Source organism: Vanacampus margaritifer, chromosome 13, assembly GCF_051991255.1.
Source record: "Vanacampus margaritifer isolate UIUO_Vmar chromosome 13, RoL_Vmar_1.0, whole genome shotgun sequence".
Taxonomy (NCBI): domain Eukaryota; kingdom Metazoa; phylum Chordata; class Actinopteri; order Syngnathiformes; family Syngnathidae; genus Vanacampus; species Vanacampus margaritifer.
In genome coordinates, this window is record NC_135444.1 from 10,511,666 (window position 1) to 10,534,762 (window position 23,097).

The 23,097-nt window shown below is 38.5% G+C and overlaps 1 protein-coding gene across 2 annotated transcripts in view; it reads right to left on the reverse strand.

Moving 5' to 3' along the window:
* The window catches only part of negr1 (neuronal growth regulator 1), a 161,043-nt gene extending 145,468 nt beyond the window's left edge, over positions 1-15,575 (reverse strand). For both annotated transcript variants that reach the window (XM_077584275.1, XM_077584274.1), the window contains exon 1: positions 15,210-15,575. In XM_077584275.1, the coding sequence (XP_077440401.1) occupies positions 15,210-15,370 (161 nt within the window). In that variant the 5' untranslated portion in view covers positions 15,371-15,575. The remainder of the gene's footprint in view (positions 1-15,209) is intronic.
* Between the last annotated feature and the right edge of the window lie 7,522 nt (positions 15,576-23,097).

Here is a 23,097-nt window from a genome sequence, read left to right on the forward strand (position 1 = left end):
TGTTCTTGACATTTATTCATCATACAGTTAATACAGCAACATTTCAATTTTGTAGCATACAGTAGAACGATCATTTACATATTTTTTGGGACAAATTTTTTTTAATAAAAATGATAATTAGTGTTAATTATGCAAGTTCCTTTTGGATAAAACTAAATTTATTAAATAAGTTGTTTTAGAATTTAAAAAAGGTGCAAATATATATATTTAAACAACTAAAAAACGTGTATTAATAATCTTTTTTTTCTTCTTTTTTTTACAATTATTCTGATTTTGTAATAATTGAAATTGTAATTAATTTTCGATTAATTGCACAGCCCTAGATTGGACCATTAAGATAACCTTTCTATATTAATTTGTTTTGTTCTGATTTTACAAGTGGGGTCAGGCAGTCACTTACTGACCTTTGAAATTAAGGGGTTGGGTATGATATTTTAATATTGCACAGCCCAGACTGATGATTTTTCTGGCACCTGTTTGCTGGAAAATATGCTTTCATTACCAGCACAGGCAAAGAGTGGGGAATGTTTTAACCATATTACAGTTGTAGAGAACTGCCTAGTCACATAATTACTAATTAGTCATTAAACTTTGCCCAAATAAGATGATTTTATGCATTGATTAATAGATGAATCAGTTTGATTTCTATCCCTTTATATAAATTAAAAAAAACAGGACATTGTTTTCAAATTGATAGTGCAGAAAAACAAACAAACATTAAATAAATATGATTCATTTACTGGTTTGGTCCGCAAAAATTATTACCGCTTAATTTGACAATTGATTAATAGTTGATGAATGGTTGCACGTCAACATTATACAGATAAAGGAATGACTTAGCTTTTCTTTGCACTTGTACTTTTATGTATGCAGCAATACTCGCCGTGCAATTCTGCCTTGACTTTGTGCCCACATTGGCTATTAAATTACTCTTCTGAAAGGTATCAGTTTGTCTGTGTTTGAACACTGGCTACTTACTCACAGGCAGCTATTCACTGCTGGAGAGCTCTCAGACGTACAATTTTAGCTGTTTGACTCTTAACTACAAATGGGTGTTACAAAACACTTTGTTTGCAATGTTGGCACACAGCCTGTTGTCGTCTTATTTCTGATTTGTCTCCCTGTATCTCACTTGCTGACGTTCACCATAATCCATCGGGGAAACGATCGTTATTTGTGGCCGGAATAGGAATAACAAACAGTACTGCAAGTGTAGTTTCGCTTTTGTTTTTGTTGGGGGTGAAGCGGGTGGGGAAGCGTTACTAATTAGATTGCACTAATGATGGCCATGAAACAAAGATGACAGGCTTACCCACTTCACATTGTGAGGACTACTACATTATCGAGTATGCTAGCAAGAACGCAGGTGAAGTTTTGAAAGAAATCAAAGTTCCCCTCACATGGTGCAGCGAAGAAGACAGCAGGGGCATTGTGTTCAAATCAAAGGCAGTGCCTGGATTTAGGTTTGTAGCGAAGAGACTTGGCCCACACAGTTTCACCAAAGACGAGATGGCTGGTTTAGAGAAGACGGAAAATTCTGTGCAAGCTGGAAAGTGATTGCCTGCCTCGGGGAATTTGTGACTGTGTCACGCAGAATGCAGACGAATGAAGCGTGTATGTGTAAAGCCTACTTATATGCAGAATAGTTGCTATACATTTAGTGTACAGTATTATCAAAAATGTCATGTATAGCTCCTATACTGTCTTTCAATTAGCATAAAGATAAATGCTCCTTCTTTTCATTTTCATACAAGAATTATAAAAGGCCCAAACTTCAATAAGCACATTATCTCGCTGTTATTCCAAATTGCATTTTCCTCACCTCATGACTTTGGTTATACTTTAGTGAGCTATCGTAGAAGTAGTAACAGTAATTTAACTCATTCACTGCCATTGACGGCTATAAACGTCAAAAATTCATTTGAACTATTTCTATTAGTTTAACAATTGTTCACACTTTTGTTAACAAGAGTATGAAAACCTAGAAAAACATTTTTATTGTACATTTAGAACAGATGTAAACGCACACATGCATATGCACATACTAACGCACATACAAAATAAAAAATTTAAAAAATAAAAAAATAAAAATAGAGAGAGAGCAATGATGATGACATGTCGAATCGGTAAAATTACCGAATGAACAATACTGAGCTCTCTCAAAAAGAAGGGGGGAAAAAAGAACAGATGTAAAATTTGTGATTAATCATGAGTTAACTAGTGAAGTCATGCGATTAATTCTGATTAAAATATGTAATCGCCTGACGCCCCTAATTTTTTATATTTTCTTTTTTTTCTTTTTATTTCTTTAAAAAGAAAAGATTATTAAAAATTAGGGACGTGTTTTTTTCCGTAATTAATCGCATGACTTCACTAGTTAACTCACAATTAAATGTACAATATTTTTTTTTTAGGTTTTCCTACTCTTGTTAACAAAAGTGTGGGGGGATGCTAAACTAAAAGAAATGGTTAAAATGAATTTTTGACATCTATAGCCGTCAATGGCAGTGAATGAGTTAACATCCAATGTGTATAAGTTAGCGTACCAACATACACAAAAAGTTGTATATTCATCATTGCTATTTCCGAAACACAAAATTAATATTCATTCAGAAAAAAGCAAGTTTAGCATTTAAAAGACTTACATTAGATAAGCTTACTTGCATAAGCAATAGCAGCATTAGGTGGCTAAATTAACTCTTTCACTGCCACTGACGTTTAAAGACGTCAAGTAAAAACCTACCGAGCATTGCCAATGACGTCAAAAGACGTCATCCAATGATTATTTATTTTTTTTTTTGAAACGAGTAGAGGAAACCCTTCCGCATGTCTGGTGAAAGTTTCCAGCCTGTCTGTTGTGCCTAATGACTATTTTTGGCCCCTAGAGGGCAGCGATGACTCTCTTTTGACAAGATCGGGTGGGCGTCAGTAGAGGCGGAGCTAGAGCGTCGAGCAGGAGATGAGAATGGAAGACAAAGGAAAAATGGCGGCCGGTCGCGAGGAGCTCACGCCCGAGCCGTTTTTTTCAAAGACCAAAAGCATCGCTGAAAGAGCACATTGTTGACGACGATGATCATCATCGATGATGAAGATGAGGGTGGTGACTCCGTGGTTGGGAAGCATTGACGCGGCAGTAGAAGACGTTAGATGGAGCTAGATGGAGGAGGGAACGGGCAATGGCGAGCGTTTGCAAGCAGCTCTACACTTACAAGACGAAAGGCATCGGCCAACGCTAAAATAGTACATTGATGACGACGATGATCATCATCGATGATGATGAAGGTGAATCCGAGCTTGACGGCGAAATTGGAACCGCTGACACGGCGGCTATGACGGTGTCGTAATGCGGAGCGCAACCGAGCACGCACAGGCGGACGTTCGATCGGACGACGGAGAGTGCCCCGAGTCCAATGCATATTCATCGGAGGAAGTGTGTACAGTCTGCTACTTGCTTTTTATTCCCCGGAAAAAAAGCCCGTCAAGAAAGTGTAGCGTTTGCACGCAAAACGGACCAATGCGAAAGTGAAAGTAAACTGTGTGCGAGTCCTGGCGTCTCCTTGTACGCAGGAGAGCGTTACAAAAGGAAAAACTGTATTTGAAACATCCACATAATTGTAAGTAGTACCACAGTTGCACACATTTGTAAATAGTTTGCGAAATTGTTTTGTCAAATTGTTACACTGTTGAATGGAAATAAACGTATTTTGCAATCAAAAAACACTTTTTCATTGTTGGTGAAAGCGTTTTACAGAAGTAAAGCACTATTTAGGTGTTTGTGGCATCATTCATGGACAAAAAGAAGTGTACAATTCACTAGAGTGCATGAAATAACATCGTTTCACAAAAAGCTCTTTTTCTCCATTTTTTGTTTCAAAACAGAATTTCGGTGAAAGTAACCATTTTCTATTGTTGATTACTGAGGAACGGAATAAGGTAGAAACAAAGCTGAGAGTCCAATCTTTCATTTGGTAGTATGTGTGTTTCCATAGTCCAAACACAACATTTTCTGTGGACCTTGAAAGATCACTCAAAATGCTTAAATCGGCTGGCAGTGGGGACAACCCGTTTCTGAAAACGTCTGGCAGTGAAAGAGTTAATAGTGATATTGATTTGCCCTAGTGCCTCTTTCTCCATTTACTTGTAATTACCAATGCAGACACTCCAATTACCTTGCTCCAATAAACATTTACCACAGTAATCCATTTACTATGCAGATGACATATACTAAATCATCATTTTCAGAGTGACAGCCTTTCATATTCCACAGAAGAAATATGACAATATATGGTATGGTGGCTTCCATCTTTTGTGACCAAAAGGAAATGTAATTTAAGAATAAATAAAACATTATATGTCATTTGTTTGTAGGGCTTAAAACAGTGGTCTAAAACTCAACTTATGTGGGGGAAAAGGGGTTCATGTACTTATTTAAAACAATTACAACTAATCCAATCTTCTCAATCTTTATTAATAACATTTCAGAATAGCACAGTATCAATATAAAGTCTATAAGAATTTGGACCCTACTGAGAGTCCAATCATGGTAATGGCATGTTGATTACGTCTTTGCATCCACTTCCGTGTGCTCTGCTCAGTGTAACAGAGATGCCCAAATTGTATGCCCGCATCAACTCGCAGTATGTATTGGAGAATGCTTGTTGCACACTATTTTGCAAGCCTCTGCTACTTACAGTACAAGCTGCGGCTGGATTGCTAACGTGGTTTAACATGATTTGAAAGCAAAAGTTCGCTATACATCCGGTGCATTATTGGACAGCAGATTTTTGTTCCTTTTTTAAAGGTCGTCAAAATGCTAAATATTGGCGTCTAGGAGTGGGTGATATGGTATGGCCTAAAAATGATATAACGATATTTAAAAAAAATTTGCGGTGACGATATTTCAGACGAATAATTACTGGACAATAGATTTGTGATCGGTGGTTTGGAATAATATAACTTTTATTGCAGCACAATATTTAAGCCACCTTTTTTACCACAATTGAAATGTAAACAAAGTGCAAATATAGCAACCATAATGGAATGAAATTGAAATAAAGGGCCTGCGAGGTCTAATTGTAATATAACTGCTTAAAGCACATAAAGCACATTTACTTAGCAAATACAAATAAAACACAAACCTTCAGAAGTCAGTGGCAAATTGCATATGTCAAGAAAGTTCATTATTTTCTCCTGTGTGGTTGATCCTCGTGTTATAGAGGCAAAAAAAACAAAAAAGATGAATAACGCAAATGTGCATGTTTACGCCGCTGCGCAACAGCAACGCGCACGCCGTCTCGTCGAGAGCACGTTAGCTTAGTGTCCGGTTAGCATCACAAAATCACGTCAACTATGAGGAGAGTTATCGGTCACTGTAAAATAACCACCGCCGGATTGTTTATCTTGGCCAAACAATATGCGACCGCTTCAGTATTATCCAACCACCATCTGTTTTTTTTCTTCATAAGGAGTGCGTCTAATCACTTTGCCGACAGAACTGGCTGCAGCTCAAGGGCTCACGTGCTCCGACATTGTTTATATGCAGCAGCGAGCGACGCATGTACGTCCAAATAGACACAAAGACATATGATGTTACGCATTACGTCATCACGTCAATTTCGCGATATTTCACCCAAAAAAATACACCGGTAATATCGTAGAAGGTATGATATGGAACACCCCTATTCGGCATCTATCCCTATTAAAAATATTTAACAATGAAATACAGCTGCAATTGTATTGTATATACTGTACATAATAATATGCTGTGGGATTTATGCATTTAGATGATCCACTGAGGGAAACCATAACTGAGAGGTGGCCTAGGATGAAAATGACTTTGACAGCCCTGCTTAGAGCAACATGCTAATGAAAATGCCTTTCAAGCAAACAAAAACAAAAACAACATAAAACGTAAGGGAAGCTTCAGTGTAAAAGGAACTGAGAGATTGCTGATTCCAGTCCCAATTCGCGACCAGACTTGTCAAAGTAGAGGAAGATACTGAACCCCCAGTTGCTCATGATTCTGTTTCATTATTGTTATGTCGCCACTGTTATTATCTTGTAGATTAATGCCAAAGCCTTATTTATTCTTGATAATGAAGCAGCTCCAATTGCTTTGTGGTCCATGTGGAGACATTTCAGTCACATCTTAATCAAAAATGAAGTTAATTCATTGAAGTTCAGTTGGGTAGTGACATGCTCAGATGGAAGGAGATGGATGACTATTGATTAAATACCAGGAATCCCAACAGCAGAAACAATTTGTAGGCCCACATTAAACGATGCCCAACACATTTACACGTGACCTCATGACGATGACAATCCTCTTGAAGCATAATCATGCACAATGAATTACAGCAAAATCTGAACGATAATTTCAAACAAGTCTGAACAATTTCAGCGGGTCACCATAAAAGGAGGTCAACTCTGAGTAATTGAAATAGCTTACTTTAAAATAAACCTGACCTTACCAAATAGGCTGACCAAACCCGAATGACCAGCAACCCTGGCCCATTATAAAACTTTTGGGGTGATCTGATCAATGGTGCAGCAAGCTAGTTGCTAATGCTAAGGTGAATGCACTCATGATGCACTTTTTATCACGCAGTGATTGGCAAGCTATTATTTTGTTCCTGATCTGTTCAAGAAGCGAGCACAAAAGAAGAAGCGATTCAACTGTCATCATGACACACATCGATGTTGGCGGCAACGTTCCCATCAAAACCAATGAATGCACATTCAAAATAAGCCATAACTTGTTCATTTGTCAAACGATTTTACGTTATCTTAATCAACGTCAAAGCTTGTGCTCTCAATACAGAACATGCATCCTTGATATTTTTGTATTTGTGCCACACACAAACATTTAACGTGTCTATAGTAGCTTTAACGTAACACATTTGGATAAGGCATATCAAATATAAATGGCTACTAGAAAAGTAATCTGTGATGAATACCTCAGTAAGCAGTTTCACCAGGATAGAAACAGAGTCGCCATGCGGCTAACAATACAGCTAGCCAGCCAGTTTAAAAAGCTTTTTCACACTTCACTTGCTAAAAATGGAGGTCAAGCGGCTATTCACACAATAGATGCAAGTTGTGAAGAAGACAACGAGCATATGGGCTGGGAAACACAGCGACATTGTTCAGACAGCAACACTAGTCACATTAATAAATGCGGTGCAGAAAATAAACAATAGCATTTTTGGTATTTTATTCTCCTTCTAAGATGTGTCCAATGAGTTAAACAGAGTTGCTTCAATTGAGTGTCTGATACAATATAATTGACAGGTAATATCATCATTCAAATTCACCAATTTTACACATATTCATACTCCATCGCACCAGGAGTAGGTAACTTAAGGTAGCCTTAGTTAACCAAACTGATTGTGGTTTTGTAATGAAAAGTGCTAAAGTGCATAAAATTGCTGAGTTTTGTTTGTTTTTTTCAACCACGGTTATTGTCACTGGATTAATAAGTGCATAAAATTGCAGAATTTTTTTTTTTCAACCATAGTTATTGACAACAACAAACAACTCAGTCTCAAAATTGGTCTCTTTGAGAGGAAAAATCGCCTTAATAATTCCTGTTGGTGTAGTATATTGTGATGGGCGTAAGGCATAAATAAACCACTTAAAATGGATGTTAGCTGCACAAACATCATTATACCATTATGGTTGTCATGTTTGATTTCTGTTTTTGGTTGTGTGTCTCCCTTGGTCTTGTTGAGTGTCATCCTGCCCTTCCTCGTGTCAACCAATCCGTGCCCTCAGCCACTTGTGTCTTGCCCCAGGTGTGTCCTGTTGTGTCGTTAGTGTGTGTGTGTGTGTATATAGTCTCCTGTCTCATCTCTGTCTGGGTTGGATCATTGTCGCTGTCACCACTCTGGTGTTTTGTTGTTACTTTGATTTTTGGTCTTTTCATAACTTTGTTGGTTTTGTTTATTTAGAGTTTTACACAGTTCCCCTCTTAGTTTTTGTTTTTGCTAAATAAATTGTTTTCAGTATTATATGCATCCCTGCCGTGGTTCTCCTGCTTCCATGCATTTGGGTCCTCCACCCCACCGTGACAGAATGATCCAACCCAGACAGAGGGGAGACAGGAGATTATATACACACGCACACACTAAGGACACAGCAAGACACACTTGGGGCAAGACACAAGTGGCTGAGGGCACGGATTGGTTGACACGAGGAAGGGCAGGATTACACTCAACAAGACCAACCACAACCAAAAACAGAAACCAAACATGACAATGGTAAATGCCAACATATGGACAGCTAGAGAAAATATTACAAGACAGTTTTTCCTTGGTGGATATACAAAACTTAATACAACTCAATACAAGTAATATAAAAAAAACGGTTTTAAAGGGGAAGTCAACTCAAAGATTTTGCCCCACTAGAGTTTAAACACACTATTCTGATTAAAATCCTCATGTTTTTATCCATCTCAGTGGCCATATGTCGGCTGAAAATGACATCACAGTAGCTCAGAGCTCAGGTAACAACCAATCATGGCTCAGCTTCAGCAAACAGGTGAGCCGTGATTGGTCATTATTTGAGCCCTGAGCAACTCTGATTTCCTTTTCTGGCGACAGAAAATAGTAAAATGGCCACCCACTGAGATGGATAAAAACGGCTGGATTTTGCTGCTTAACTCATATTCCACGAACACAATACTAACTCATTTGCTCCCAAAAACGTATAAATACGTTCTATTTAAAATATTTTAAGTGTCCCAAAGATGTATTTATACGGGGAGTTTGGGGGGGGGGTATGCTAGAGCATACAGAAGGCTTTGATGCAGACTCTCAACTGCAAAGAATGGTTGAAGAAATGGTAGTAGAGCTAAAGAGATCAACCAGGGCCATGTTGAAAAAAATAATAATTTACTCACAGTTCAAAATAGATTTGTGGATAATGATGTAACTGAGTTATATTCTAATGCTAATTACTGCAAAACAGAAACAGAACAACTTTTTTTTCCCTGATGAAAGAAGACACTAATCTTTCTTTTGGTAGGTTCTATGTTTTTATAGCAATAGAACACAATATTCTGTGGGTCTTGCAAAATCTGTCAAAATCCAGTAAAACAGTCGGAGTGAAGAGGATTTCTTCAGTGAAAATGGTTGGGAGTCAATGAATGTCGTGTTCAGACTAGTGAGGCTGCATAGAACATATTATTGTAAAGAACATTTTTGGGTTGACTTCACTGTTTATAGGCATGATTTAGATGTTATGAACTGTGAGTAGAACTTCCAACTATGTCCCTGCATTATTGTTATGACAGTCATAATTACCTTGATAAATTGGCTATGAATGGTTGTTGCAAATAAAAGCCTTTGTCATGTGAACAGCATTTTGCATCTTTGCACAAGATGAATATATTTGGATTATCAAAAAAAGATCATCCACATAGATAATTATCAATCTAATAATATTTCAATGTTGTCACTGGTTATAAACTACTGACAGCATACTTCACATTTGAGTTAAGTTGGACTAAATTAATAGACATTTGCTATTACAGATGCTTGTCCATGTGGAAGAGACTGCCACTGATACTGAGTGTTTGCTGACAGCGGAGTGGGGGCGCACTCGTCATCTGGCTGTATATCGCAAATCCGTAGCCAGATGAGTCATTTACTAGAAAGAGTCAAGGTTTAGTCAACTGAATCCAAAATGACATGAAATCTGTGAAGGGTAAGGGAAATGATGATGTGACTAAAGTACTAGAAATCAATAAGCCTCCAAAGGGAGTATGTTAAAAAAAAAAAAAAAACTTTTTTTTAAAAAAAAAAACAGCATATGGGCCTAACTTGGATCCACTCATGCATGGTGAAATGCTGTGTAATCAGCACAAGCCATTATAAACAACAAGGGCTTTTGTTGGAGGCTCAGCTTTGGGGTAATCAAACATGATTAAAAGGGTGATGATACACATGTGGACCATTCCTCATCTTCAAGAAGCCCAAAACAATTGCATTGGGTATGGTTTCAACATGAATCAGGGCAGCAGTAATACGGTGCTCGGAATTGAATAAGGTGGTGGAAATGAATACGTGACAGAGCTCGCACCTCACGGGATCGACTCCATAATCCAGTGGCAGTGACTAATTGCATGCTCCAGGCTTTGTCAGTTTGCGAGCGATCTCACGTTTTCTTCAGCCAGCATTCAGCTTCCAGGCGCCTTCTTAATGGTCAAAGAGTTCTCTTGGCAATAACGGCCAGAAGTTAAAAAAATAAATAGAAATGAAAAAAAATCCACATTTTTAGGGCAGATGCTTTGGAGCAATGAAAAGATGTGAAGGATAAAAAGCAGAGAGCCCATGTGGTTAAAGAAAACATCAACTTGTATCGCTATTACGGAAAATGGAACACGAAGTAAGCCAGGGAGGAAAGAGGAGCAATTTAGAAGGTATATACTTTTATTGCAACAGGTGCAAGCAAAGGATATCCTCACATGAGTAAGGTTACAGCCTCCTCTAAACAATTTCACAAATAACAGACACCTAACTAATTAAAGGTGTTTCCCCATTTGCTGGATTTTTCCGTGGGTCTTTGGTGGAGGGATTTACATGCTGAGACTTACTCTGAAGGTAGGAGGCAACTGAGCTGATTCACAGCACTGAGCTTACTGTATCTCCGGTGCAAAACACAATCAGGATTCAGGTAAAGCTTTTGCCTCCCCAGATTGACACTAGGGAGTTTGAAGGCTTCTCCCACAACGCAGCCAGGAAAGGAGAAGGGATGATGTTTGGCTATAGAAGTCGGCAAGAACTAAGAAGAGGAACCAAGCAAATCATGCAATTAGAAAGCATCTCCAGCCTTTTGATAACATTGCATGCATTGCCGAACACTGATAATAACCTTACAACACATTTCATCTATTCGGCGGGGTTGGTGTGAGACGTCGGTGACTACAAGCAACCCTGAGTGTAACTTTGAACAGTCCAACTGCTCTGTATTCAGGTGCACACCCAGCATCTCCTCGTGTCAACATCTAGAGAATTCATTGAAATGGGGCAGCTTTGCCCTCCACATCCTTCACATCCTCTGAGCCATCACAGCGGATATTTGATATTGGTACAACAAGATACAATCGAGGCTTGCCTTAGATTGTGCATATGTTTGGTGTGTATGCCGCGCGAATCACACAATCTAGAGGTGCTATGAAATTTCAAGTACTGTATGAACACGCCTTTTTATAATAACCTGCTACAGCAAGTGTATTAATTTCCAAACATCAATTTTCAGTACCACTTACCCGGTTCAGGGTTAGTGGGGTGACTGGAATCTACCCAGGTGACACGGCGCGGTACACCCTGGACTGATCACCTGTCACTTAGGTGGGCACATACTTTAGACTAGAGACAGTCAACAATTCACATTTTCTGAGAATCTAGGCTCTATCTCTCAAAGAGTCTTGCATCTTTTAGATTGTAATCTGGGGTCTGAGTAACCAAACAACAAGGGACAACACACAAAAGACAGGAAATCCAAAGCAGATGCATACTGGATCCCAAAACTTTTTTCCTCTGAGACAATGCAAACCGTTGAACCACAGTGCTGCTGTGTATAGTTCCTTTAAAGTGAACTACCAAAACCAAGTTTTAGTGGTTGAACATCTCAGAATTGAATCTAAACGGTGATTGGAAACTGAGTTAAAATTAAACAAATCAGCTGATCTCGCTCGTCTCCCAGCCTGCATTTTAATTAGCAGACCTGGGCACTTCCGTTAATCACCACTTCCCATTGATGATGACGCCCACCTTTTGGCGATTGCGCAATGACGCGAAGCCTTCGAAAAAAATACACGGATTGGGTGAGTACAGACGGTCCCTCTCATTCCGTGTCTTTTTGCGAGGCTTCGAGACATAAAGCATTCGCCGAACATGAATATGTATGAATTTTTAATAAATAAAAAACAAAACATCATCGCGAACATGGCATGGGCAATCTGTATCGCAAAGACGTGCAGTAGGTTCATTTAGAATGTTATGCTTTTATCTGACTTGTGAGATACAAATTGATATACAAATAACTTTATTGGGGATGTTAGATACCACTTATTTTCAGACTGATACCAGTACTAGTACTTAACTCAATTCTGTAGTAGTCACCGATACCAATGCCAAGTACCTATACAAGTACTACTTTTACAATGACAGATAATTTTAAAGACCTGTAGTAAATACCCAATATATATATCATTTTTCTTGCATGAAATTAATGGCATTGTTAGTTTTCTTTTATTTATCTTTTTTCAATTTGTTCATAAAATACATATTTTACATAGCGCACACAATAAAATGAATTTAAATAAATAAATAAATAAATAAAATGAAAAACTACTAATCCAGTGGCCAGAAAAAGTCCCAATCGAAATATGTGGTTGCGTTGCACATCTTAAAGGCGAGGTCTTAAGTTTTGACCGTTTCTGTTTGTAAACAAACAATTCAAAACTGACTCCTCCCATGGCTCAACCCCCACTCTTCTCCTCAACATTACGCCTGCCTTCAGTGACACGTCCCACGCTCTGTGATTGGCTGGAGGGGTAAACATTGTTCTTTACGCCCAGAAACGTCCCTCTTATGGCAAAACACAACAAATTGGCAAAGTACAAGCTGGGGTGAGGGGGGATTTGATGACAAAATCACCACCTACACATTAACAGAAGCCCAGAGGTGTTGATTGAGAAAGATTTAAAGTGTATACATCCAGTGTTTATGAAGTGTTTATTTCTGAGTGAAAACTTAAAAGAACACACCACTAATAACTCATTTTCTAGTATTAGATTAGGCGTTGTGTATAAAGAATAAAAGTGCAAATATCTCTGCCGTCTTATTCCCTGAATTTTCTTTTAAACTGAGTAAGTATCAAACTAAAAACATACCGTGTGCAACGCCATTATCCTGGTCACGTGACCGTGATGACGTATCCCGTGCGTAAGCAAAAGCCGCCTTCGTTCATTTCAATGGGAGTTTGCTGACGTAATAGGCAAGAAAAAGGCCGTCTTCTATCTCAATTACTGCGCCAATTCTCATCAGAGTAAAATCCTCAGCCCGTCAGGTTTCATGTCATTCCGTGTGATGGTGGGATAAAAGTGTGCATGGCATAGCAGAGTAAAAGTCAACCGGATGTTTACCGTCCAGTTATGGATCGTCCACAATTTACATTTCCAGAGTGAACAATGTCAATGGTGACTTGACGGGTAATTTGAGCCTCTGCGAAATGTAACTTGTAAACGGTCCCCAACTCCGACTTTCTATGAGCCGGCCAGCTGAATGAGTCCTCCTATCGGCCACTTTCATCCCCATTTTCGGCTGGACACAAATCTTTGGCGAGTCTTCCGTGGCTGTACTGCTTTTTTGGTATAGGGCAGCGGTGGCCAACCCTGGTCCTCGAGAGCCACAATCCAGCCTGTTTTCCATGTTTCTCTCCCCTAACACACCTGGTTCATGATCAGGATCGTTATTAGGCTTCTGCAAAGCTGCCTGATTAGCTGATCATTAGATTCAGCTGCGCTGCAGGAGGGAAACATGGAAAACAGGCTGGATTGTGGCTCTCGAGGACCAGGGTTGGCCACCCCTGCTATAGGGCGTAATTCCACCTTTGATGTCCGCCGTGGGACGCAATAATTCCTGGTGTCTTTGTTGTCATTAGCAGCCATGTCATATATGCGTGATGATCACGTGACTGTCCAAAATGGCCGATACTGTACTTAAAGCGAAAATATTCACAAAAAAGTGCTATAAAATCATAATCGCTCAACATGAATTGCCATTTTTTTCAGGGAAGAGTTGAAATCAACCATTTCACAGAATAGCTGGTTAATTTTTTCATAAGTCTTGTATTCCTTTAAGACCCCACTTGTAATGGCCGTCTGTCAAACACGTATGCCTTTAGTTCTGAATCGTAAATCGGCTTCCGTTGTGAGTACCGATACCTTGAAATAAGTCCACGTATTGGCCCGCTACGGATACCTGGTATTGGTACTCGCCCATCCCTATATTTACAATTAAATAGCAAAGAATATATTGATCCATCTTATTTTGCCACATGAAAAAGTGTTTCTTCCATTAGATAATAATAAAAATGTAATTTCTTAAGGGCCGTGTTAAACATCGCAACAATGTTGATATTACAACATTCACCACCCATGTTGCATATCACGTTTTTCCAATATTGTGCAGACCTAATTTAATTTTTTTATTTTTTTATTTTCATTTAGAAGTGTTTTGTTTTTTTTGTCAAGTGTAAGGTTTGCAACATAATTTTAAGGTTTCCCCATGAACATGCAGAACTTGTTTTTGCTATTGCCTGCATAATGATCTATGCTACAACGACACCTGAAACATTGCTATGGGGAATATTAATTCATACTCAAACCAATCAAAGATTTTAAGCAGCCTCCAAGGATAGATATTCCGGTGTAGAGCACCCACGATTGTTTCCAAATGATTAAACTCTTTTCTTTTGTAATGGCAATATTTTTTTTGCATCTAATAGTCATGTATCTTTTGATACCAAACCACACCCATATCATCCCGTATTCTCTTTATACCATAAGGACAGCTACCTGTGCAGCTGGCATGTCGCCCAAGTGATGGAGGAGGTTGAACTTGGGATGGAGAAGAGGAAGGGAGGGGGGGAGACAGCGAGTCATGACCGCACAACCATTCTTGTGCCTCGTATTTAAAACTGCGACATCACACTGTACGACCCCCAAAGTTGTCATCAAAACCCACGTTTGCATTCTATTCTCTTGTATTCTATTCACTCGCAAAGACTTGGAGCCATTAAACCTCCCGTAAACATTGACGACGCTCTGCAACGGACTTATTACCTAACACGTCTAACGATGCAGTGAGAAACAAGCACATTAAATATGACATCTATCGAGGTTGTTAAGACCTCTTGAGAAAAGTCAACGTGTGTCAAAACTTCGGCGGTGCTAACGAGCCGAGCTTGCTTGCACTTGTCGCGGGCTCAAGCGTCTCGTTAACGGGCAACATACTCAGCAGCCGGCGCACCCCCCCAAGATCGACTTGGAGGGAAAACACAACAGCACCCCATTGTCCCTCCCGTAGGGAGAGGGGGCAAAAGCCCTCTTTCGTGTGTTTACAAGCACTGAGTGGAAATTAAAGTGAGAGTCCAAGCTTTGCGGAACTCCCAGCAAAAAGTGAAGTTAGTCCCTTATTTACCTGAGTAGAGCCGTGTCGCCTTGCCTGCTGACCACACTTTCCACGGAGGAATAGTCCACAGTTTGTCCCGCGGGCAAGCACGACGGTAGGAGGCAGCCCAGGCTGAGAAGGATCGCACTTAGCCACTGACCAGAAACGCAAGCATCCGACAGCGCAATCATTCTGTCCGTCACAACTGGACGCGGCCGCCGCTCTTTCCCAAGTCTGCCAAAAATTCTGGGCGAAAATGAGGAGAAACGCTTTATTTCCACGCTCCGCGCAGCCGGCTATGGACGAGCGTTGAGTTGTCCCGGGTTCTGTCGATGCTGTGAGCCCACTGTGCGGGGAAGTGTACTCTCCAGTGGCTCGCACACCATCTAGCGAGGAAATGCGGTTTAAAATGGGAGCAGAGCTAGAAGCAGACAACCCCCAGGCTCTGATCCTGTTGCCATGCGGCCGTTTCCCGGGCAACCCCGTTCCCAGTGGCTGGCGATGGAGCAGCGAGACCGCCTGGTATTGATACAACCCAGGAGCAATTAAAGATATCGACTGGAGAACCACCCCTATTATTTATTGCTATTAGGGAAAAAGTGAGGTGAGCCTTTGGTGCAAATGGATTAGAGACTGGTGGTGATATACAGATAAAGGAAAACTTATGTACAATTATTTGACAGTGCTGTACATGGGTCATTCCAGAATTTGAGGACATCAAATTTTAAATAATCCACATAGAAAATACTAAATGTACTTGTTCTGAGATCAAATCTTTAAAGAGAAACGAATGTTTGAAAATAATCTAAAGGGGAAGTCAGCCTTAAACTTTTCTTGACAATAATGTTATATGTGACATCACTAGTCTAAACATGACATTCTGATTAATATTACATTTGTGGAATATGAGTTATGAAGCAAAATCACACCGTTTTTCTCCATCTCAGGGGGCGGCCATTTTGCCACTTGCTGTCGACTGAAGATGACATCAATGTTGCTCAGGCAATGGCCAATCATTGCTCACCTTTTTTTCTGAAGCTGAGCTGTGATTGGTTGTTACCTGAGACCTGAGCAACTGTGATGTCATCTTTAGTCGACTGCAATTGGCAAAATGGCCGCCCCCTGAGATGAAGAAAAACGGCTAGATTTTGCTGCTTAACTCATATTCCATTAACACAATATAAACCAGAACACCATATTTTGACTAGTGGGGCTGCATAGGACATATTCTTGTCAAAATGAGAGTTTCCCTTTAAAAACAGAAAGAACAACCAAAAAAAAGTCTGGAGTATCACCTAAAATGCCATTTTCTCTTGTGCCCCAATGACCAAAATAAATTTCAGATAACAGTTAAAATGAAATTGTATTTTTTTCTTTCTTTTTTTTTGTATTATTTGTTTGTTTGTTTTTGTCTCTTGTAACTGTGGGAATATTTGTTTTAATAAACATAATATTTCATATAATTATAATTCATGAGATGTGTGTCCCACAACATGCACACAATTCTGTTACCATAACCGTTTTAGCATTTTAGAAAAATAAAGCAAGTTTTCCAAAAGAATAGTGAGAGCAAAGTTATGTCCTCTCTTCTATTTTCCATATTTTTAGAACATAGTTAACCTTGATTGGATGTCTTACTCTAGCTCATGCAACCCTATTATTCATATATTTTTGCACATATTTTTTTTTTAACATATTTACATAATTAAGTTTGTCCTCTTGGTCAGCAGTTAACTGCCTATAGTTAACTAACTGTGGAAGTGCTTAAATTAGCATGGCCCTTTAACATTATTATTATTATTATTATTAAGCCCTGTTGTGCACTGAACGAAGAGCCCCAACTAAAATGGACAATCACAAACAAATGAGTCGGTGACTCACACCTGACAATTGACCCTTACACACATATTGTAACTTGTTGCTATGGGAAAACTGTAACTCCTGATATTATTGGGAAACATATATATATATACTCCCATTTAGAAGTTCCATTGTTCATTTCAAAAAATGTAGTATCTGGTTAGGAAAACTACTGTTATTATTATTTTTTTTTTAACAGTATCTACATGTCACCTGAGAAGAAATATAAACACTTACCAAGACTCCAAAATACAAACAGTATTTAAAAAAAAAAAAAAAAAAGCATCCCATTGGGTGTTGAAGTGATTCATGAAGGTATTTAAGGCAGCGTTAGTGAAAGCTCCCCCCTACACATGCAGTATGCGCACACAAACACACATGCAAACTCACACTCCCACACACTAGGGACTTAGCAAAGTTTGTTTTAGAGCAGTAGCCCCCTGCATTATGCTGCTGTAAGCCTTTTGACTTAGTCAACATAATTCCTTACAGGCTGAACAAGCATAACCATGGAAATGACATACATTTCTCAGATGTGACATGTTGGCGTCAAGCCTACGAATTATCGCAGATGACACATTATTTTTTGGGGGAACAAGACATACCAAAAATTGCCGTGTGAAGAAAAGTTGGACAATCAATCAAGACACAGTCAAGAAACTGTAGGGATTTTATAATGATGTAATTATATACCTTCATACGCTTCAAATATAATTTCCTCATTTGTTCATGCTTGACTAAACTCTTTTCTGCTTTCACACATCCACAGCTCTTTGGCTCGAAATAAGCGCGTTCGCATCGCAATTTATGTGTCAAAACTTGTCATTTATTTTGTGCCTCATCTGTCAATTACTAATTATCAACTAATTGTTCTAAAAATATTGAGATACGTTTCTAATCGTCTTTTATTGGAGATATAGATCTAAGAAGGAAATAGTGCATTTAGAGTACTGACAAGTTCATTCAAATGTATAAATGACAACAAAAAAGTCATTGCATCATACTATACACTCTCAAAATGGGCCATAACAATATATATATATATATATATATATATATATATATATATATATATATATATATATATATATATATATATATATATATATATATATTATTTGTATTTTTTTAATTTATCTACTAATTTTTTTCAAAATCCTACAACACTTTTACCCCATTTATTATTATTATTATTATTATTATTATCATTATTATTATTATTATTATTATTATTATTATTATTAGTAGTATTATTGCTGGTAGTGTCATGATATCTTTAAATCACATCTCAAAGACTACACAGCCAAGACTGCAGTTATAAAGTCGCACTGTTGGGAACAGCACCAGTGAAAGTAGAGAGGGGTATTCTGCTACAGTTTTTATAGCCACTATTCGATGGTTTTCATCTTCTAAATATTTGAGCGTGAAGAATTCTTCCTCCATTTTTGGTAATTATTTATCTGACTACATCCATTGTTTATGTTAGTTTCTGTTTCTGTGTCTATGTTGAGACAAAGGCCTACATTGGAGAGTGTTCCCCAAAGGTTACAAAGGACATTCACCATGTCAGAATTGAGTCAACAAATAGTGTCAAGCAAACAGCACCGAAGAGTGGGAGTGAAAAGTTCAGGATTTCAAAAACACAATTCCTATTTGCATAAGTGGCATCACCACAAATAAGAGACTTAACAGTATATTCTGGGTTTGTGAGACGAGAGCTTTGAGGCAGTGCTATTTGTCATCAGTTACTTGTCGTTAGAAATGTTTTTTGTTTGTTCTGTTTTCCTTGTTAGCCTGTTCAAATCAGCTCAACGCAACTTGTCATGCATGAAAGATACAGAATAATTACAATGACTCCATATATGTGCTCTATTGAGACTATGAGGGGAAGATTCAGCCTTTAATATTCAGCTCTGAAAAAGAAAAAGGAGACCAGATGATATCACTGCAAAAAGGACTGTAGAAAATTTAAGAAAAAAAATAGTAAAATAAGAAAATTATTACTTCAAATAAGCAAAAATATCTGCCAACAGAACAAGAAAATTTAACTTAAATTTTCCTGTAAGATTTTGAAAAATAAGAACATAACACTAGCCCCATATCAACCACTGCGGTCTTGAAATAGTATTTTCAGACTAAAAACAAGTAATGTCGACTTTTTTCAAGCTGTAATAAATAGAACTATTTTCTTAAAATATGTGAGTTTTTTGGGGGGGTTTTTTTACACTTGGATATTTTAGCCTGAGTCTCGAGCACGGTGGTAATAGGTCCCATTTTCTTTGTCATGACCCAGCCAGGAATTGAACCCACAACTTTCAAGTCTGAGGGTAGACACTCTATCACTAGACCACTAAACTGGTACTGAAAGAAGAAAAAATGAGCTTAGTAAATATAACGAAATAAACCATATTGCACTTGTCTGTTTTTGTACTTGTATTTTTTCCATTTATTTTATTACTGGATTATGCAAAATCTTAAAATAAGAAAACTCACGAAACCCCAGTACAGGGTCTTTGATGTAAGGTTAGTTGTCATTTTAAAATGTGGGAAATGCTTGTTATAATCCTCACAGTACTTAAAATTGGCTGTTAACATCGTCAATGTCAAGACTGCTTTATCAAATAAGATAATTAAGTAATACGTATCTTAAAATGAGCACAATGATCTTGCCTGACAATTTCATTTTAAGTGAAAAATAACGTGTCAAATCAAAATAAGCCAATTTAGGATCAATTTAAGAATTTATATCTTACTTAAGATTTTAGTTTTTGCCGTGTAAACACCTTAGGTGTTTATAATAATAGATATCTACTTTTGACACTTGCAAAAACAGTCATCTATTCAAAGGCAGAGTGAAATCGATGCCTGCAATTTTCTCTCGGGTCAATGTTTCACTGAAATGACCTCACAATGTTAAATCTCTTCCAGGCAAGAACAGACCAAATGCAGATAAAGATGAGGTATTTTCTGTTTAAAGAGTATTTGGTGCAAGACCGTTTGTAACGGTTTAAAATTGTATCATTTTGGCCAACTCAAACAATAGTGCAGAAACACGGCGTTTATGTAGCATTTGTGCTTACAATGCCACCAATTACTATACGCGTATGCATTTACAGATGCTCCCCACCTTACGAACGAGTTACGTTCCGGACGATCGTTCGTAAGGTGAATTTGTTCGTAAGTTGCTTCAGTGCTATATTTTGTATTATAATTTATGTTTAAAGCCTATATAAGTATATTGAAGGTTTATATAAGTATGTTTAAGGCTTGTACAAGTAACCTGCATTGGTTTGTACTGAAAAAAACTTTTAATAAAATGGAGAGAATACGTACAGTACTGTACTGTACTACGTATGTTAGAGAGAGAGAGCGAAAGACACACACACAGTATGTACATGTACGTAATAAGATAAATAAAATGAAGTTAAACTTACTTTTGGAAGATGTACTCGATGCTTAAGGAGATGATGGAGGAGGAGGAAGAGGAGGATTTTATATCATGAGAGATTCTTCGTCGTCGCTGGAATCGGCTTCAAAAGTTATTTCCTGCTTCATGGGGACCGGCGTTTCTTCCTCCTCCTCCTCGCCACGTTGCTCAGCCTCCAATGAGCTCTCACAGCGCCAATCGTCGGTATTAGCGGCGGAAAGAAGCACTACGCGCAATACAAAATCTAACTTACAGCATTTCTTTCCGAACATTTTTCGACATACTGTACGCGCAGAAATGTTCGTATGTACCGTTGTTCGTAACTCGAATGTTCGTAAGTAGGGGAGCGTCTGTATAGTGTTTTCATGTCCATCTAAACGGAGGCTATTTTGTGTGTATGCAAAAATTGTGCTTTTACAAAGTTGTTGCCTTATAAACCATTTTACTGTTTTATTATGTCTGCAGATTTAAAAGGGTAATTGTTGGCTTAATTGCATGCTGATTATGGGGCAAATAATGAAGCACATGCTGCCTTATTTTGCTTGATGACACCGAATGAGCAGCTGTGTACACAAAGTTTAAACAATGATACATTATTGCACCATGTTTTGTTCAGGTATTTTTAGACACAATGTCACCCATCCATCCTTTTTTTCTATAGCAATTATCCTTGTCCAGGCTTGTACGGAGTTGGAGCCTATTTTGCATCCTACACCCTCAACTGGTCACCAGTCATTCCCAGGGCACTTATAGAAACAACCTTTACCATCACAGGCCAATGTACCACCACACCATCGGTGACTCCAACGGTTAATACGACTAATTTTGCATTGCACAATAAAAGCTATTGTTTTGTAAAGTTCTTAAATGAATTAGCATTTTCCCCCTCTAATAGTGACTGAGCCTGCTATTATGATAATGGATGACATCCAGCAGAGAAATGTGCCAGTTGATCAAAACAAACACAACAGCTGGTTTAAATGGATCCCCGCAGCCCCATCTGCGGTGGGATATATGTATGGACCACTGATCTCGCTCTCAAATGCTCAATTTTTACATGTGGATTTATATAACCTTGCAAGCACTAAAATCAATTCATGATCATACGCCATTATGTGCTCAGCTTTTATTGTTTTTCTTCAGAAAGTAGGATGGACACTAAAAAGGGATAGATGTGCACAACTTGTGGGTGAGGGGGTGGGGACAGTAGCAGGGGTTTTGTCAGTTGCTAATGCTAAATGCTATCTTGGTTGACAGTTCAATAGCGCTAAACAAACAACGCATTTACTCACTATTATACAAACTTTTCTGCTCCGTCGCGACAGCTAGCTGTCGGAAGCTGGCTGTGCCGTTTACCTCGCGCCGGTAACGCATTGTAACTTTAGAAATATACCGCTAGAAAGCTCAGCTTGCGTTGTCTGACCGGCGAGTGGCGACCGCAGTGGATAGTAAAACTATATTTACCATGTTTCATAAATGCGATAGCGGGAAGTATTTCTAGTTCTCATCAATTAGTGATGGGTATGAAAGTTCTTTTAAGTGAACTGAATCTTTAGAATCAGTTCATTAAAAAGAACCGTTCAAAAGATCCGTTCATAGAATCGTTTGTTACGCAACCTCTCCCCCGCCGGCATGGATGTAATTTAAATAAAATAATAATAATAAATAAAATAATAAATAAAACACGCAGTTAATGTTATGTTGCTATATTTGTTGTCATGAGTGTGTTCCTATCAAAAACAAAAGTACGTTCACTCACTGAATCATTCCTGAACCGGAAATGGCAACATGTTCACTCACTGACTCGTTCACTCGCTGATCCGCGTTGGCTAACGCCAATAACATGGGAGTACGTTCAGCCGTGTCTGACGCTGGCTGCTGATTGGTCGTTCGCGAAGATTGACGACATGAGTGTGGCTGAGCTCAAATGAACTGAGAAAAGAACGAGGACTTCAGGAAGTGATCCGTGCACTGAAAAGATTCTTTCTTTTTGAACGAAACTTACGTGAACGACACAACACTATAATCAATGCCTGTTGCCTAGTACCGATTAGTTGAGGATGCCAATGAGAATGCAAATGTGAATTTGGAAGTAAATAAAAAGAAATTGAGCAATTAAATTTCCATTTAAGGGGTTTATCACATGACTTTCGATGAGAGCTATGTGATTGACAAACACATGGCAAAAAATTGGGTTGGGACCTGGTTGGCAAAATCCACCAGGACACGGGATCCAAGGCTAAAAGCAGGACTGTTCCATCCAGAACGAGATGTCTAGTCACCCTATTAATAGTTCAACTTCATAATGCTAGGCTTGCATAGGCTTGAGATAACTTTTGCTGTGAACCGATGCTCTGCAAATAAATCTAAATCGACCAAACCGAACCACCAACTCCCATGATTCCCGCCTCAGTTTTGAAGCCTCAAGAGCCTTTTCACAGCTATTTATCATCAACAACTGCTGGTCTAGGCGTTGCACTCCAGTGAACGTATTCCTGCTGAGATGCCTTTGCAAATTAGTGCTAAAAAACCTCAGTAGGGCAAAGTCCTTGCACATAAATATCAGAAGGGAAGATAATAGAGCTGATTAAAACATAATAATGTTTTTCTATTGAGGCCATATTGGTCGCA